Source organism: Eucalyptus grandis, chromosome 8 (genome assembly GCF_016545825.1).
Source record: "Eucalyptus grandis isolate ANBG69807.140 chromosome 8, ASM1654582v1, whole genome shotgun sequence".
In the NCBI taxonomy this organism is placed as follows: domain Eukaryota; kingdom Viridiplantae; phylum Streptophyta; class Magnoliopsida; order Myrtales; family Myrtaceae; genus Eucalyptus; species Eucalyptus grandis.
The window spans coordinates 18,134,739-18,152,145 of record NC_052619.1 but is presented as its reverse complement, the minus strand read 5'-3'; the positions used below and the strand labels follow the sequence as shown (position 1 = coordinate 18,152,145).

The 17,407-nt window shown below is 41.1% G+C and overlaps 1 protein-coding gene and 1 non-coding gene across 2 annotated transcripts; one reads left to right on the top strand and one right to left on the bottom strand.

The window, feature by feature from the left end:
• LOC104457041 lies at nt 1–4,048 on the top strand. Its single transcript, XR_005545490.1, has 4 exons — nt 1–1,081; nt 2,600–2,807; nt 2,922–3,051; nt 3,363–4,048. It is a non-coding gene; the product is annotated as an uncharacterized LOC104457041 (transcript).
• Nucleotides 4,049–12,854: 8,806 nt separating this feature from the next.
• On the bottom strand, nt 12,855–15,210 carry LOC108954368 (rust resistance kinase Lr10-like). Its single transcript, XM_039299684.1, has 3 exons — nt 15,015–15,210; nt 14,284–14,355; nt 12,855–14,160 (listed from the first exon to the last, which is right to left on the bottom strand). The coding sequence occupies exons 1-3, from the start codon at nt 15,208–15,210 to the stop codon at nt 12,992–12,994; spliced, it is 1,437 nt and encodes a 478-aa protein (XP_039155618.1). The 3' UTR covers nt 12,855–12,991.
• Between the last annotated feature and the right edge of the window lie 2,197 nt (nt 15,211–17,407).

Here is a 17,407-nt window from a genome sequence, read left to right as displayed (position 1 = left end):
AAACTTTCCACTGCCCTTTTACACATGACACCCCAAGATAGTGCTTGACTACTACCCATTCATGCCCACCATCACTCTAGCATTGCCAATGTAAGACTCCCCGTCCTGCGCCCCAGAAAAATGCTGAGCCTCCTCAACTCCAAGCTCCGCCGCCTCTGCCGCCGCCTCCGGTGGCCCTTCCGTCACCGCCGCTCCTCCGACTCCAAGGTCGTCGTCGTCAAGCAATTCGGCAAATCCCCCTCCGACCGCGGCACCGCCAGCCCGCGCCCGCACCCGCACCCGCACCCGCCCGCCGCGAACGGATCCTCGTCCACCGTCCACCCGAACGACTCGAGGCCGCCCGGGTCGATCCGCATCGCGACATTCAACGCCGCGCTCTTCTCCATGGCCCCCGCCGTCCCGAAGCTGGAGAAGTCGTCGAGCCTCGACTTCGACAGCGAGGGAGCCGTCGTCGGCGGCCTCCGCGCCAAGTCGGCCAATCTGGACCGCCCGCGGGGCATACTCAAGCAGTCTCCCCTGCACCCGCTCAACGGCCAGGATCACCTGACGAAGCAGCAGAAGTTCGCGAGATCGAAGCTCCGGGTCTCCATCAACCTGCCGGACAACGAAATCTCCCTCCTCCGCAGCCGGCGGAACCTGAGCTTCAGCGAATCGTCCGCCGCCACCGCCGCCGCCGCCGCCGCCTTCGAACCTCCGAGTTCTCCTTCTCCATCTCCCCACTCCTCGTCCTTGGCCTCAGCGTCGATCGGTCGAATCTTCAAAGGGAAGGCTCCGGCGACGGCGAGGGGGAGCCTCGAGAACGGCGGTAGCGGCGGCGACCCCCGCGGCGGCCGGCAGGCGTACAGGAGCACGAGGACGGTGGTGGAGGTTCTGCGGGAGCTGGACGCGGACATAGTGGCGCTGCAGGACGTGAAGGCGGAGGAGGAGAGGAGATGAAGCCGCTGTCGGAGCTGGCGGCGGCGCTGGGGATGAGCTACGCGTTCGCCGAGAGCTGGGCGCCGGAGTACGGCAACGCCGTCCTCTCCCGGTGGCCGATCAAGCACTGGAAGGTCCAGAAGATATTCGACGACACCGATTTCAGGTCCGTCATTTTGTTTTATTTTATTTATTTATTTATTTTCACATATTTTTTACCTGTTATTCTTGCTATCATTTTCGTAATTATGGTGACGATGATATGCTCTCTTTCTCGTTGAGCAAGTGGTCTTCCTAGGCGATTTCCAATTTTAAAAGATATTTTCATTTATTTATTGAGGCATCCACCTTTGAAAGTGAAGTTAAAATAACATGTCATAATTAATATTCTCTCTGGGCATATTATATCATTTTTTCTTACATTTTTCTAAGTGAAAAAGATTAATTTTGGTAGAACCATCTATAACAGTGCAAATCCACTTCGGACAATCAAAATTTTCGTTGAAATTAAGGTAGGGTGGATGTAATAAAAATTTGCAAGACCAAAAAAAAAAAGAAGCAAAAAAAACATAAGCTGTTGTCTATCCATCAGAATTTGTGGATGAAAATCTTGCTGTTACTTGGTTTATATTTTGTTTTTTTTTTTTCCTTCCCCCTTTTTTAACTGTTCTATTTGGAATTATCTGAATGGAGTTGTCCAAGAATTGATCTGGGAAGAATTTAGAATATTATTCACGAGAACCCTACCACCAAAAATTCAAGAATTCCCCATGGCTTTTCTCCTCCAGCCTGTTTGCCTTTGCACAACTTACGGAAAGCTATCTGCAACAACAATGGTGGGCCTTTCCAAGGATCCCAACCCCAGCTGTGAGCAATGCCAGTCAGAATTAAAATATAAATTAAATTAAAAAAAAAACCCATTTTTTTCTTGCTATGATTTTAGATATGGGTTCTCCAGAGAATTGTCATTTATCAATAATAATAATAATAATAATAATAATAATAATAATAATAATAATAATAATATCTTCAGTTATAACTATTCGAAATTCGTGCGAGTGTGTGTGATGAAAGACTGTCTTGGACTTCTTCCATTCCTCCTTTTTTCATTTCTGGTTGCATTTAGTGGGTTGATGAGAGTCAGCGTTGAAGATCATTCTGTATTAATTGCTGATATAGTCAAGAGAATGCTTAGGAACCTGCTAAATTATATATATATATTTTCGCTCTTTAGTATTTAAATGAGGAGTTGAGAAGATAAACGAAGGATAAGATCTATGGCGTACATTAAATGAGGACAGGGTAAGGTGTATGTAGGTAGGATAGTAACGTGGGGAGGATTTTGCTTTTGCTTTATTTTATGTATTTGCCAAATCAGATGCTTGACCTGAAGACTGTACAAGGACTACTCATCTTCAACGAAAACTACATTTCTCTCAAGCGAGACAGACCAGATAGAATTAACTTATTTGAGACAGCAAGCAATTGCTCGTCATGGAGTCAATTTCTGAGACTTTTGCATTCGATTAATTGAGCTACGCCTTAGATAGTGAAGGGACTATGTGCTTTCATTGCGCGGAAATTCAGAAAATGAAGAAAAGGGTGGATTGAAATATAATTGATCGACATATTAAATTGACCAGGAATCGAACTGGCCGTCAACTCGATATGTTTTATTACACAGGAACGTTCTGAAGGCAACAATAGAAGTGCCCCATGTTGGGGAAGTGAACTTCCAGTGCACCCACCTGGATCATCTCGACGAGAACTGGCGGATGAAGCAAGTCGACGCCATCATCCAGTCAAGCGACTCCCCCCACATCTTGGCCGGTGGCCTCAACTCTCTCGATGAGACCGATTACTCGCAAGAGCGGTGGACCGACATCATCAAGGTATTTACATTTCTGTCATGTTTGATGTGATATTCGTTAGCACATCAAACTCGATTACTAAATAGCTTAAGCTACGGCGATTTTGTAATCATGGGCACCTGTGTTTGTTACAAGTACTATGAAGAGATGGGAAAACCGACCCCAAAGGTTGAAGTCATGAGGTTTCTGAAGAGCAAGCAGTACACAGATGCTAAGGACTTTGCCGGAGAATGCGAGTCCGTGGTCGTCATTGCCAAAGGACAAAGTAAGGACTCACTTGTTCGCTTTCCCATCTTTCGATTTTTCTTTTTCGCTCTATCAAATGGCTAATCTAAGGTGCTTTTCGAGCACGATGCTCCTCTTCCTCGATGATCACATGATTGGCTTGAATGGACGGAAATTCATAACATTTGAAGCATGATGATCATGTTGAATATGTACATCCGTTGTTGTCATCACTTTGTCGATATCAACCTTTGATGTGAAAATCCGTGGTATAAAAATTGAAGTCCAAAGTCTTTTTTTCAAATGATTATTGTTTGAATATGTAATTTGAAATTGTTTATTCTATTATAGGTGTGCAAGGGACGTGCAAATACGGAACGAGGGTGGACTACCTACTGGCGTCAGCAGATTGCCCATACAAGTTCATTCCGGGGTCGTATTCGGTCCTATCATCGAAAGGGACATCGGATCACCACATCGTAAAGGTCGACGTAACGAAATGCGAAAACAACCCTCCCCATGAAAGCAATGGCAACAACAATAAAATTACCAAGAAAAGGCGACGACAGCGCAAGCACCAGGCCGTTGTAAAGATCTCAGGCACAGCTCCTCCTTCAAAGGGTATATGGACAACGAACACATTAAGCAAAGTCAAATGACATTACATTTATATCTCCCTTTTCTTTCCACTCTTTTCTCAGCTGCTGCTCCTGTTGCTGCTGTTGAGTGAACTTGGGCATGCTGGCTTCGTCAATCTCTATGTAAATCTTCGATTGTTTTGTGCATCTTGTCTTCTCTGTTTTTTTCTTCTTCAGTTTAGAGTTGAAGAGGGGAGGGTTCTGGTGTGATGGCTTCCTCACATCTGTATAGATTTCGACACGACAGAACTGAATTCTTACGTTTCAACTAGGCATTCTAAGCGGTTCTGCCAAGTTCTCTGCCAAGTTCTTTTTCAGTATTTTATGCCTTTTCTTTCCGCTTGTAATCTTAACTGCAAGATTCAGATTAGTTTTGTCGAGGGCGACATCTTAAGTTGACTTTGCAGAGGTTGAGGTAAGAGAATGCGATCTTGTATCTTTAGATTTAATTGAAAGTTGAAATGTTTTAGATTAAAAGTCCTTGGAATAAAATTGCAAATTTCGAAAATTGAATTTTTTTTGTTAAGTTGGACATCAAGTGATTGATAAAAGACCCAAAGATTTCAAATGAAATACCTTTAAAAAGCAAATAAGGAAAAAAAAGAAGAAGCTGCGAAGTCTGGTAATTATGAATTCTAAACATTTGTGACAGTAGTCAATGTCTTCATTCTTTTTTCTTCGGTTTTGAAATTAGCATTGGAAAGAAGAAAAATGGTAAGTTAGTGCAATCTACTTCTGACATCTTAACAAATACCTTCTGTGATCTCTAAATGGAGCCTTAATGAGCATTATAAGTAAAAGTGTAATGAAAAGAGAAAGAAATAGGTTTTCTATATAATAGACATTGTTGGCTGATGTATCATTGCGGGCCTGCTACTTCAATTGATCTTTCTTGGACCTCACTATTCACTAATATATGACATTAAAAATAAAAATAAATTTAAAAACTTTTTTTTTAATGAGACAGAAAGATAATTGATCATTAATATTTGATACTTCTGCCGCTTGTTTAAGGGCTATGCTAGTAGGTCACATGACACATCCAATGACGTTTTTACTGCACATGTCCATTTTTTTTTCTATAGCGATATAGTCAGTTATTAAAATGTTGTATTTTTTTTCCCTTTTTGTTGCAAATTTCCCTTCTATAAATCATGAACACGAACACGAGCACACAATTTTTTCGTCGAAATAAGTGGTCTATTCAGCACGTGCTGATACCTTTAATTATTTTCTATATCGTGAATAAATTATTAAGTGATGATTGGACAAATCATTAAACAGAAAAATCTCTTGACGAAAAGTATCCTAGATTATCTCGCCAGCGTATGCTGAAAATCTAGACATACATTATTGTATTTTAGGGTACAAGATTGGCTCTCTCTTCGTCATTGATTTTGTAAGTGTCCTATTGCCTTTGGATGGTAATTCTTTTTGTAACCGTTTGACTTTTTAAAATCGGCAATGACCAGGAGTAACCATCATCGATCAAGCCCTCTTAAGTGAACAGTTAAAAATAATTAGTCTCTTAATTGCTGGAATTGTGTTAAATCAGAGGCATTGTTTGTAGATATCATGAATAATGGGAAAATTTCCAAAAATGTCCTAAATCTATTGCACTTTAGCCAATTAAGTCATAAATATGTTAATTACTTCAATTGAATCCTCAACCTTTTCACATTTTGCCAACTGAGTTTATTAGGCCAATTTTAAGAAAAAAATCATTGATGTGAATGCCAGCTATCTTACGTAAGATGGTCAATACTAATGTCGTGACATCTTGAATTCCAGGTTCTGTTTTCAATTGAACAAATCGGGCTTTTCATCGATGCGCCTATAGTTCTTTTCTCTGAGCTGATCACTCATGAGATAACTAGTCTATTTGGTGAAGCAGTTAAGGGATTTTAACGCAATAAACTTAAGAATTCGATCAGGAATCGATTGTTCGACCATGCTAATCTGCAAGGGTCATTAAAGCCAGAGATCGAGATATAGGTTGATTTGACTGAGATCTGTGATCAATGTGTGGGTGATTCCATCTGATTGCAAAATTCTCATTAAACGGCACTAGACTGATTGTTCTGTCATTTTTGTACCCTGTGTCTGTATTTGAAACCTTGAGATTTTCACAACAATCGAAAGTTGTCAATGAGTCAAAAGTGTATATTGTGGCTCGAAAATAATTGACCACGAGTCAATTGCACTAAAAATTCCTGAAAGCTACTCGGTAGGTTAGATATCGCTAAAATCGCGCCAGATTGAAAATAATCGCGAATTTAAACCCGATTTTAGAAATTGAAAGTTCTGTCATGTCACAATTTATTTTAGGAATGTCGACGCATCATCTGAAGATTTTTTTGCAACCCGAGATTTTTGGCGGAAAATCAAAGTTAGGCCATTTTGGACCGGGAACTTCGAGGGACCGTTTTTTATCACACTTTTGACCGTCAAGTGGGATCTTTGGGCAAGGAAAAATGTGGTTTGTGATGTGGGCATCTTGGTTGGATTTATAGGCTTTGATTTGAGCTCAATTGAGTAAGAATTGAATAGAATTGAAGAGGGAAATGTGTAAATTCGTAGGCCATGGTGGGGTGCAACATTTGGGACACTTGGGAGGCTTCTTAAGGAAGCTGTGGGAGAGAGAAAGTGGCTGAGGACAAGGATGAGATGGTGGGGGCAAAGGATGAGTGAATGGGGATGAGATTGAAGACTTTGAAGGCTTTGTGGAGGCCCCTTCAGCAACCCACTCCTTCTTCCTCCTTGAGACTTGCTTTCCCCATGGTTGTTCACTTTTGGAGCTTGAGAAAACCAGGAAATTGAGCAGCAGCTTCCCTTCATCGTCGCACACCCGCCGGACTAGCCGAGCCGCCACCGTCAACCTTTTTCTTCCCCTGTTTTCCTTTCTTCCTATATCTGCTCCAGCTGACCTTTCTCCAAAAACCCGAGTTAAAAGTTGCATTCCTGTGAGAATTAGCCTTCGTGCCACCCACCATCGCACTCAGAAGGCCCAAACCATTCAGGAGGACCTAGCCACTTGCTTAACGGAGCCGCCGGTCGACCCGCTCATCGACCAAAAGTTGCCGCTCGCCGGATTGTCTGGCAGCTCGCCCGCTTGCACCGCTCCACCTATTTTGCCCGTTTCAGCCTTTTTCTTCCCATTTTGACCCAGCCTCCACCCATACCAACCACCAGCAAGTCCCCCTCGACCCCTGGGTGCCGCCGATTGCCAGCCATCCCCTCGCCAGAGCTTCGGCTAAGCTCGTTCAGCTCTATTTCTCCTCTGGTGACTAGTTTTTCAAAGTTGCAGAGGGAGGCAGAGCTTGTAGCTGCTGTTTCAGCCCCAGGACCGCCTTGGATCGTCGTGATAGTGGTTCTCGAGCGTAGCCACCGTCGTCGCCGCCGCGTCCGTGTCTCCAGCCCGCTTAACGGGTGCGTTTAGCTCATAATCCTTCGATTAGTGCCTAAACTTACTTAGGGTTGGTTTAGTTAAAGTTAATTCTAGTTTAGGAGATTTAATTAAGTTGTATTAGCCCTAAGATATGTGGTTAGATGGATGGATTAGATTAGTTTATCTTAATCTTATTTTATTTGCTTAATGATGCTTATGTGTTTTTAATTAAGCATGTTTAGTTTAATTGATTGGTTGTTTAATTTAATTATTGTTTTAATGATTTATTAATTATTTAATTCTGGAAATTCACTGTTCATAGAGTACTATTCATGCGCACTGTTCACGTGCACTATTAATCCAGAATGCGAAAAGTTGTCTAAATTCATGTATTTTAATCATATGAAGTGAATGGATGTGTAAATGCATGGGCATCCACATGAATCGAGTAATTTTCACAAAAAAAGAAGGGGAAAACAGTTTGTTCGAGGGACACTGAAATGGACCGCCTTAAGGAGAAAATGAATTGTAAGTGTATATGCAATCGTGTGTGCATTGACTAAGTGCCCAAAGATAAAAAGGGAGTTGTAGTAGTATGTTTGCGTGATCGTTAAGTTGAATCCGTCACCTGATGTGTGTCGGGTAGATCGTGCCTGTGTTGCGGTAATCGTGCTTGTGTGGCGGTAGATTGTGCCTGTGTGGCAGTGTTGTGCTTGTGTGGCGGAATTGTGCCTGTGTGGCTGTATTTCTGTGTGTCGGGTAGATTGTGCCTGTGTGGCGGTGTTGTGCCCTATGTGGCGGAATTGTGTCTGTATGACCGTATTTTTGTGTGTCGGGTAGATTGTGATTGTGTGGCCGAATTTTATTGGAATGCATGAGTGGATCATATTGTTTGTGGCACGCACACTTGAATCGTTAATGTGCAGGGTGTGGCAATGGCCAAGTGAGATCGCTTGTGATGCGACTTGTATGTAATTGATGACTGCATCATCTCATGGCCATGAGCATTGCGTGTATTGTGCTGAGATTTAACGTGCGGGGTATGGCAACCAGGTAAGGTTGGATGCGAATCGATTTGTTGGCTGTTAGTCGTTGCTTTGTTTTGTGGGGTGGTTCTAGGAAGATACCCCGAGTCGAGTTGGTGTACTAATTGGGGTTTAGGGCGTGAACTCGCTAAGATTGATATATCACCCCCGTCGTGGACTCAACATTTTCAGGTCCTTAGATGGCAGTTGTGGAGGACCTGAAGCTCCGGGGTTTGTGGAGGTGGAGAATGAAGGATCGATGAATGTATCTGACTAGTTGGTCATAGGACAGTTCCTTTTTTGTTGAGCTGGTCTTTTATAGACAGCCTAGTTTTGTAGATAAACCTGTATGTTTATAAATGGCTTATTTTGGTCTGTGAAATTGTGGTTTTACTTTTCTATCACATCTTTGTGTTGTTTGGGGATTATTTATTCGCTTCCACATATGCATTAAAATGAATGGGTCGGCGACACATCCTGGGACGTTGCAAGTTAATCGACTAAGGAAGGGGTTGTTGCGTGCCCGGGGTTCGGGGCGTAACAAATGTTGGCAAATTCTTATAATTTTTTTAAAGAATGGATTTTTAAATTTTTTTTTTTTTTTACTATGGCTTTTGAGAGTTGTCGGGTCCCCCGTAGCTACTAGCGAAGACAGTGACCCTCACCGGACATGGCGAGAAAAAGTAAAGGAGGAAAAGAGAAGAAAAGAAAAAAATGGAAAAAGAAAAGAAAAAGGTTCATAAAAATTCAAAAAAATGTTTCAAATATTTTAAAGATTCTCCACGTTAGCGTCGCTTGTGCCACGTAAGATAACCGATGTCCACGCGCAGATTTCCTAACAAAATTGGCCAGATGAACTTAATTTGCAAAATGTGAAAATGTTTAAAATTCAATTGGCACTACCGAAAGATTAGGGCGCGTTTGGTAATGATTCTGTTCCTGGGAGCTGATTCTGACTAAAAATGATTATTTTTTATTCTGTTCCCGGGAACTGATTCTGAGTAAAAAAGCGCGTTTGGTAATTGTTCAAAATTTTTTATTATGGAATAGAATTGCGTTTGGTACCGTATTAATTGATTCTGTTCCAAATTAATTTCTTTTGATTTTTAAATAAATTTTATATAATTTCTTTACTTTTTTTTTTTTCTTTTCTTTTTCCCTTTTTTCCCCATTTTTCCTATTCTTCTTCTTCTTCATTTGGCCGGTCAGCTGGACCCGCGACCGCCGACGAGGGTCGGCGAGGTCGGCCTTTGTCGGCTGAGCCTCACCGGTTGGGCGAGGCTCGCCTAGCCCGCCGGTGGCCAGCCGGCCTCGCCGGGCTAGGCGAGGCCGGCCTGGTCACCGGCGAGCTCGTCGGACCTCGTCCCGGCTCGGCGAGCCTCCGGCGAGCTCGCCGGGCCGGCGGGCGGCGGCGGATGGCAGCGGGCGGTGGTGGACGGCGGCGGGCGATAGCGGACGGCAACCAAGATGATGAAAGAAAAGAATGAGGGTTTTACCGTTTTGATTCTTTTTTTGATTCTCGGACGCATAATCAAATTTTTTTTATTCTCAAATATTGTCCAAAATCGTTCCCGGGAACAAAAATTTTACCAAATGCGATTCTCGTCCCAAACCGATTCTAGGAACACAAAATCAGAATCGACACTATTTGGCACGTTGCCAAACAGGCCCTTAATGACCGAATTGGTAAAAGTACAATGAGTTTTTTCTGGTAATTTTCCCCTGACTAATTAGCATCTCTCTTCCATCTTGATTCTGATCATAGTTTAAACAGGGCAAAGTCCCAAACTTATCTAAAGAACTTAAATCTCCAAAAGAGATGCAATATCTAGTATAAAGTTCACACTTTATGACTTGTGTCTAATCACATAGCGTTGCTGCAACAGATAGTTTGGAGACATGTTTCAGCTGGTCTTCTTATATGCTAAACATGATATCATAGACAAACCACTAAGATGGTTAGTTAGTAACCTTTTTTTATCGTTTGCCAAGCATGTCGTTCCATCATCTTTCAATAAATTCTCAAGTGGCATTTGTAGAGAAAAGTTTTCATCTCGGCTCACTGGCAAACTGAAAATTGTAATGGTCATGAGTAAACGGTCAGGATGAGCAACGATATTTAAAAGCACTCGTGTAGTTCTTCGCCTGTTAGTATGCTAAACATGGAAAATGTCGAATCAACATCAATTTAACACTGTCTTTACACGAATAGCTACAGAACTATGTAAGAAAACACGAGGAACAAGACGAGAATCCCGAAGCTCTAGACATGGCATGACCATGAAAACTCCACCGAGAGCTGGTTTTTGGTCCTCGGAGTAGTTGTGAAAATGTTGCAGAATTAAAAAATAAGCAAAGATTCTTCGTATCTAGCACTGTAAGCTTGCTCGATATAGAGGGAAACAAAGGGACATTGCATAGAGTTTGCACCTATATGAAGTTCACGATGGCCGGGAGCAATCCGCGCCACATGACCTCAACTTAAGTGCATCGCCGTATCAATAATCAGTTCTTCCACAAGTGGATTGATACGCAATTTACGCCTGAATTGTCCTCTATTCACCTTTCACTTGGGGACGGTTTTCCATGAATCTCTTTCAGCTCCTTGAGCCTGTTATCGAGGGCTCTTCTAAGTGAGGCCATCTGTATATGATCGTTTGCTTCTGGAAGTCGGTTTATGGAGACCTTGAAGTTCAGCCTATGAATTTTGCTGTACACTAGACGGGTCCTGTTGTCGTACTGCGAACACTTATGTGAGGTTTCAATTGTTCTTGCCTTCCTTTCATAGTGCAGCAGAGGAACAAATGTCAAAGGAATTGGAAGAGACAGTTCCACAGCTTCCTGTCACAATGAATAGTCTTTCTCATCAGGATGATTCTCCAATGAGCGTGATGAACTGCAGGAATAAGTAAGAAACTCGATTCTTGAGACGTTTCTGTCTCATATCGTTTACTTTTTCTCCATTGCGTCGAACATAGTACCTACTCTAGTGATTAGCTTAACTTTTCATTTCAATCTGAAAGCTACTCACCTACATTTATAGGATTCTTAATATAAATTACCTGCTTGTGCACACTATCTTACTTGGCGAATTCTGTCATCTACACTAGTTTAAATACATGCATCATTTGAGAGCGCAAGTGCCTTCGATGGCTTATGGCCTGAGGCATGGCGTAATTGTTTTTTTGCCTCGTCAAAAGTGTTGCTTCAGAGGACCTGAATATTCTTTTGAAAGTGATGCTTCAGAGGACCTGAATATTCTTTTGATAGGAATCGTCTGTTTAGATGATCATAATTGCTACCATTGGTAGAACATACTACCAATAACAACATGATAGTTGCGGTGTGCATTCTAGTCGAACAACGTAGTTTCAACTTTGAGTTGTGATGCTAACTGTGCTTGCACTTGTGGATCTAAAATGTTGATGAACAGAGCTGAATCTGACAAGCTACTAGCCATTCCTGTCGGTTTTGTTGGATCAGAAGAGGTGGTAAGGTCTGCTCCACATCTTGTACCTGGCGGTAATCTTGCTTGTCCTTCATTGGAAGAACAAGGAATGAGAATAAATGCTGCATTAGACGCTGCACATGCACCAATTTCTCATCTCTCGAACCTCATTGCCGACGCCACCGGGCTGCAAACTTCAGGGGACCTTTCCAATCAGACTTTTAATGGCTCGAAGCTTGGGCCACTTGGATTCATACCCTATCCCTTACTTTCTCTGAAGGTATTTATGATATTTAACACTTAGCTCGACATTCTGCGTCGTCGATCTTACTTGGTTTGGACTACCCACTGGAGAATCTCTTCATGTAAAGGTTTGGCTTGGAATATTACTTGTCAGCATAGTTGCATAGACATGGCGGTTCTGTTCTTTTACCCATCAGTGCATTCGACTCGTGGTGCAACAATCTGAAAAAAGCTTTTAATATGCTATTTGAGAGTCAGCTTTCAGCAGTGATCTCGAACAATTTCGTGTTCTCCAAACCGAGACTTGTTCAGAGTCATTGAAAGCCTTCAATTTCTGACCTTGTACTAGGAAGGTCCTTCCTGCTTTATCTGTTTCTAGATACTTTAAAAACCATCTAAAGTAATTGAAAAGACCATGCGGAAAAAGTTAATTGCTGTTGTACTTGGCGAGGCAACCCAAGTTTAAGTAGCAGCATGCACTTTTGCTACTTCTCTATGTATTCTTACTCCTGATGAATGGCGTTGTTTGTAGCTTCCATTCAGGAGTACCTTGCTAATTCGGGGTCAGGTCAGGGTTCTCTGTCTGCAATATCCGAGTGAAGTGGATATCGCGCGTTCCTTATCAACATCGGTGTCTGGAGGAATGTTTGCTAAGCAAGAAAACTCATGTGCAGGGGACAACAATGAGGAATATAGTACTTGTTCGGAAGAATGTAAGGCACCATCTCATGACTTATCATCGAGTGAATGCACAAATTCTTACTGCATTGAGATATTGTGCTTTTGTAATACATCACATCCTCTAACATGACATCACATGTTCAATTTCTATTCATCGTAAAGGCAACAATTGATAGCCACAATCGTTCATCGGTTAGGTCGAAGTCAGAGATTGCTTGAGCATGTAGCTGATGACGAGCTGGTTGATCGAGCGGGGGTTGAAGGGTGGGGGTGAGAGCTTTAGATGGAAACGAGAGAGATTCGTTGCTCAAAATGCAAACATTACCATGAAGAAAAATTACATTGTTATGCCAAGAGGATTCACACAAAACAAAAATTATAACGAATGACATACAACATTCATTGTCATTTATAAAACATGGACATAATGAGTCTAATAGAAAACACCGATGCTATATGAAAAACATGTAAAAGCTTCATAGATTACATTATCAATGATGGTACATGCTGATAGTATTAATTATATTTTGCATCTCATTTCTACAAGAGGAGAACAATCACACAATACATGATTTTGTAAACTCATTGCCGTGGTCAAATTGGTAACTGCTAGAAATTATCGGAGCACTTGACGAAGATGAGACCATTTCAAGTTCTATCTCATTGTTGTCATCATCAATTAGTGCCTCTATCGGATACAAAAATGGTTTTGGAGGTAGTTGCAGTTTATCGATATCTCCTTCAAGCATATCTAGAACTTTCCTCATTGACGGCCGATCATTAGGGCTCAGCTGTATGCACCATAACGCAACGATGATCATCTTCCTTGTTTCTCTTTCCTCTTCTATGACTTCTACCCTCTCAACCTCCTTTTCTTTGCTGAGTTGATCATAAATCCACAAAGGAAAGTAAATTTGACTTGAATGCTCTGCATGTGCATTTATATTTCTCCTTCTACCAGCCATTTCCATCAACATCATCCCAAAACTGTAAACATCGGCTTTATAAGAAATGCCACCAATGTCTTTGTAGAATAGCTCAGGTGCCATATAACCCAAGGTTCCTCTTGCCGCAGTCAACGATACTATGCTATGACCGATGGGATAAAGTCTTGCAAGTCCAAAATCAGAAATTTTCGGAGTGAAACTTTGGACTAGGAGAATGTTGTGCGGCTTGATATCAAAGTGTAGAATTTGCATATCACACCCCCGATGTAGATACTCTATCCCTCTAGCTATGCCAAGAGAGATCTCATGCATTTTCTTATAATCAAGAGGATCATCACCATCCTTATTCGAAATGTGTTTATCCAAAGAGCCATTCGGCATGAAATCATAGACCAGAGCTTGTTTGGAGTAATTGAAGCAAAAACCAACAAGTTGCACCACATTGACATGGTGGATCCTTCCAATTGTGGCCACTTCGCTAATAAAATCTTGGCCATTAGATTCTGGTTTGTTCAAAATCTTAACCGCAACTTCATTGCCACTTCTAAGGATTCCTCTATACACAGAGCCATATCCCCCCTCACCTAATTTGCATTTGAAATTTTTTGTAATCTTCTTGATATCCGAGTAAGAGTACCTTATGGGCAAAAAGTTGTTGTGAACTTGTAGGAATTCTTCGATGTTTGCATCGATTGCCCGGTGCCTTCTCATCCACTTATAGATTAGAAGTATCAACACACATGGAGCTCCGAGTATGAATCTTGCTGCGACGTAGTTGGCTGCGTAGAAATTGTCCATAGATTAGCGCAGTGCAATAAATTTTTTGTAAACATAATTGTTTTTAATCAGTGCGCTTCTTGAGATCATCATAGTTGTGAGGAGAAAAGGCCCAGCAGTCATACCCAAGAAAAAGGCGAGGCGCCAACCTACAATTTCCGCATACCAATGCTTGGTCCACACAAAATTAGGGGTGCCTGCAACAGATTAATTAGAGTCGGTGATCAATCAATGAAGAATTAAATTTATCATTTTAGCAGTTAAACATAAATATAATTTACTCTCCTTGACAGCGCTCAGATCACAGTTAATTCAATTCACCTAGGGAATCCATGCTATCGTAGCATGACATTTTCCTTGAAGAAAAGCGATTTTGCTTTTGTTCACCTATATATACCAAATGATTCATAAGTTCACGTCTCGCTCCCCGTAATTCTAATTTACAAACGTCATTCAATACGCGTGCAGTTTTTTCAACCGCATAACAATAACAGCCGTGCAAGGGACACGAGCAACAATTAAATCAACCATTTTTCCACAAACAAAAAATGAAGTAACAATGTCAAATCCAGAAAAGCTCCAAGATTCGTAAAATAAACGAGAGCAGTGCATGCCGACCCTACCAAGAAATCTATTTAAACTTTTCTACTTAAGTGATGTGGCAATTTTTTCTATTATGTTTTTAAAGAAACTAGTGTCTTAATGTGTGGATTTTATTAAAAATACCCAATTAAAACCTGCCACGTCACTTGGTAAGTAAATTTTGATCTGATCTCTTAGTGAAGCTAGCATTTAAGGAAAGGAGGAGGAGGAAGAAGAGAAAAAAGAAAGAACAGCTTAAGGGAACGTCGCTTACGGTTACTATAGCCGCAGTACCCCCTTCGGTTAATAAAACTTAAGAAGTGACATGGAAAGTATAATTGCAAGGAAGTGTAGCGCGGATAGGAGAGAGTGAATCCCTCGACCATCTTGTTGTGGAGGTCCTTGTATGGTAAGCTCCCATTCTGATTTTCTTTCCGCCCTGAGATTTCTTTCCATGCGAATGCCATCATGGTTACGGTACAAGAGTCCTTGATATCCCCTACTTGTAGATATCCGAGTACAGCGTATGAGTACACCTTCGTTGGGGAAAAATAAGGAGGTGTGCTGGCAGCGTATCCCTCAATACAAGGTTTGGTATCAATATACGAAGTAGAAGTAATAGGTTGTGAGCACTTCATGAAGGCCACGGACGCTGATGAGACCACTTCAAAAATGTTGGATGGATCATCAAAACTGAAGTTGGAGTACGCCAATGAGTAACGAGGAAGGGATGAGCAATTATTCTTTTGCAGTCCATCGTCAACCACCGTGATATTACCATAGAATATATCTTTATTAAAATAGTAACTATAATGAATCGACTTTACATAATATCGGCTGGCATATAGATATAGAACAGTGCGGTTATTTTCACAAGCTAGCTCATAGAAAGAGTTACCGCAGTTTTTTGGATCGCCTTTCAATCGAAAAGGATAACTTATGTTACGAATCTCACCGCAAGACGAAGGGGCACACAAGTGATTCTTCTTCGCATCGCAGCTCATCCCTAACAATAGCAGAACATGCAATATGAGAAGTAAAACATGGAGCATAAATATCGAGCTGCGAGAAATAATCATCTCTTTATCGTTTGGTCTGATGCAATGGAAGTTTTAGCTCACTTGGTAACGTGAGGGATGCTTAATAAAGGGTTGGGAGTCATCGGTCATCGAAATGTCCAAGTCAACCCTAAAACAAAGTCTAGCAAGGAAATCATTAAAAAGTACAGCCTGGCTAAAACATGGTCTCGGAATTGGTGATGGACAGCTTTCACATTCATTGGGGAGGAAACTTCTCTGCATTTTCTAGATTTAATTTTTCTTGGCAAATTAATTCTCTCTAGAAATTTATTTTAGTATCGTTAAAAAGATTCTGTTTTAATGTTTGTATCCTAACCTCATTCCAAATCCTTTCAAATGAGTTATCCGGCATTCTATTTTATTTTCAAGGTAAATATTTCATAAATGTCACTCGGTTAAATTTTGAAGACAAAAAGGAAAAGGATGATATATTTCATCGTATAAAATTTTTCACTTTTGAGAAAAACTAAAATTAGTAACCAAGAAAAAGGATCATGTTAATTAATGGATACATAGATTTTAACTTGTATAATGCCACTTCTGGCAAAAATAGAAAGACAACAAGGAGAGGACGCTTCTTGGTCATGGATGATGTGAAACTTTATGAAAGAAAGAAAACAATATGGTAAATTCTCAACTAGCAATGAGACCTGCACACCTCGATTAGAAACTCAATTGCTTCATCATGGATTGACACACGCAAGGACTATAGACGCAATATTTGAATTCACAAAAATAACGTGATGTTTACTTATTCACTACACTTAAATATTAAGATCACTCTCTTGTAATTATGCTAGATTTATGAATAATACCGTCATCTTTTTTCCATAATTGAACCACTTAATGAATGAATAGACCAATCTCAACAAAAAAGGCAATACGATAATTTCTCAATCAATGATCAATCGATGCGACTAGCAATTAGAGATTCACTTGCTTCATTGTTGCTTGACACATGCAAAAACTGTAGGTGTAATATTCACAGGCACAAAAATAGACCAGTATGTGCTTATACGGTGAGCTCGCACGATTATACCGATCATTTTCTTAACCCGGGATATAATGCAGTACTAAAGCCATCACGGTCATGGTGCAAGAATCCTTGATGTCCCCTACTCGGAGAATAAACCCATGTACAGCGTATGAGTACAGCTTCATTTGGGAAAAATTAGGGGGCATATCGGAAGGATGTTGCAAGATGAAGTGGTGCACAAACGATTCTTCTTCGTACCATAACTCGTCCCTAATAGCAACAGAACATACAATATGAAAAGCAAAACACTGAACATGCTTATGGAGCTCAGAGACTTAATCATCTCTCTATCATTTGATTTGATGTAATGAAAGTTTTTGCTAATTGATAACATGATGGAGGCCCAGTAATATGAATGAAAAGAGCTGGGAGTCACTGGTCATACAAATGTCCAAGTCAACCAATAAAGCAAAGTCCAGCGAAGAAAAAGTGGGTATCGCGTGGAAATTGCAGTCCTTGCAATCAAGGTGTCGAAACACGGTGTTGGTATTTTTTTATGCATAGCTTTCACATTGATTAAAAAATAAACTTCTCTAAATTTTCCAGATTGAA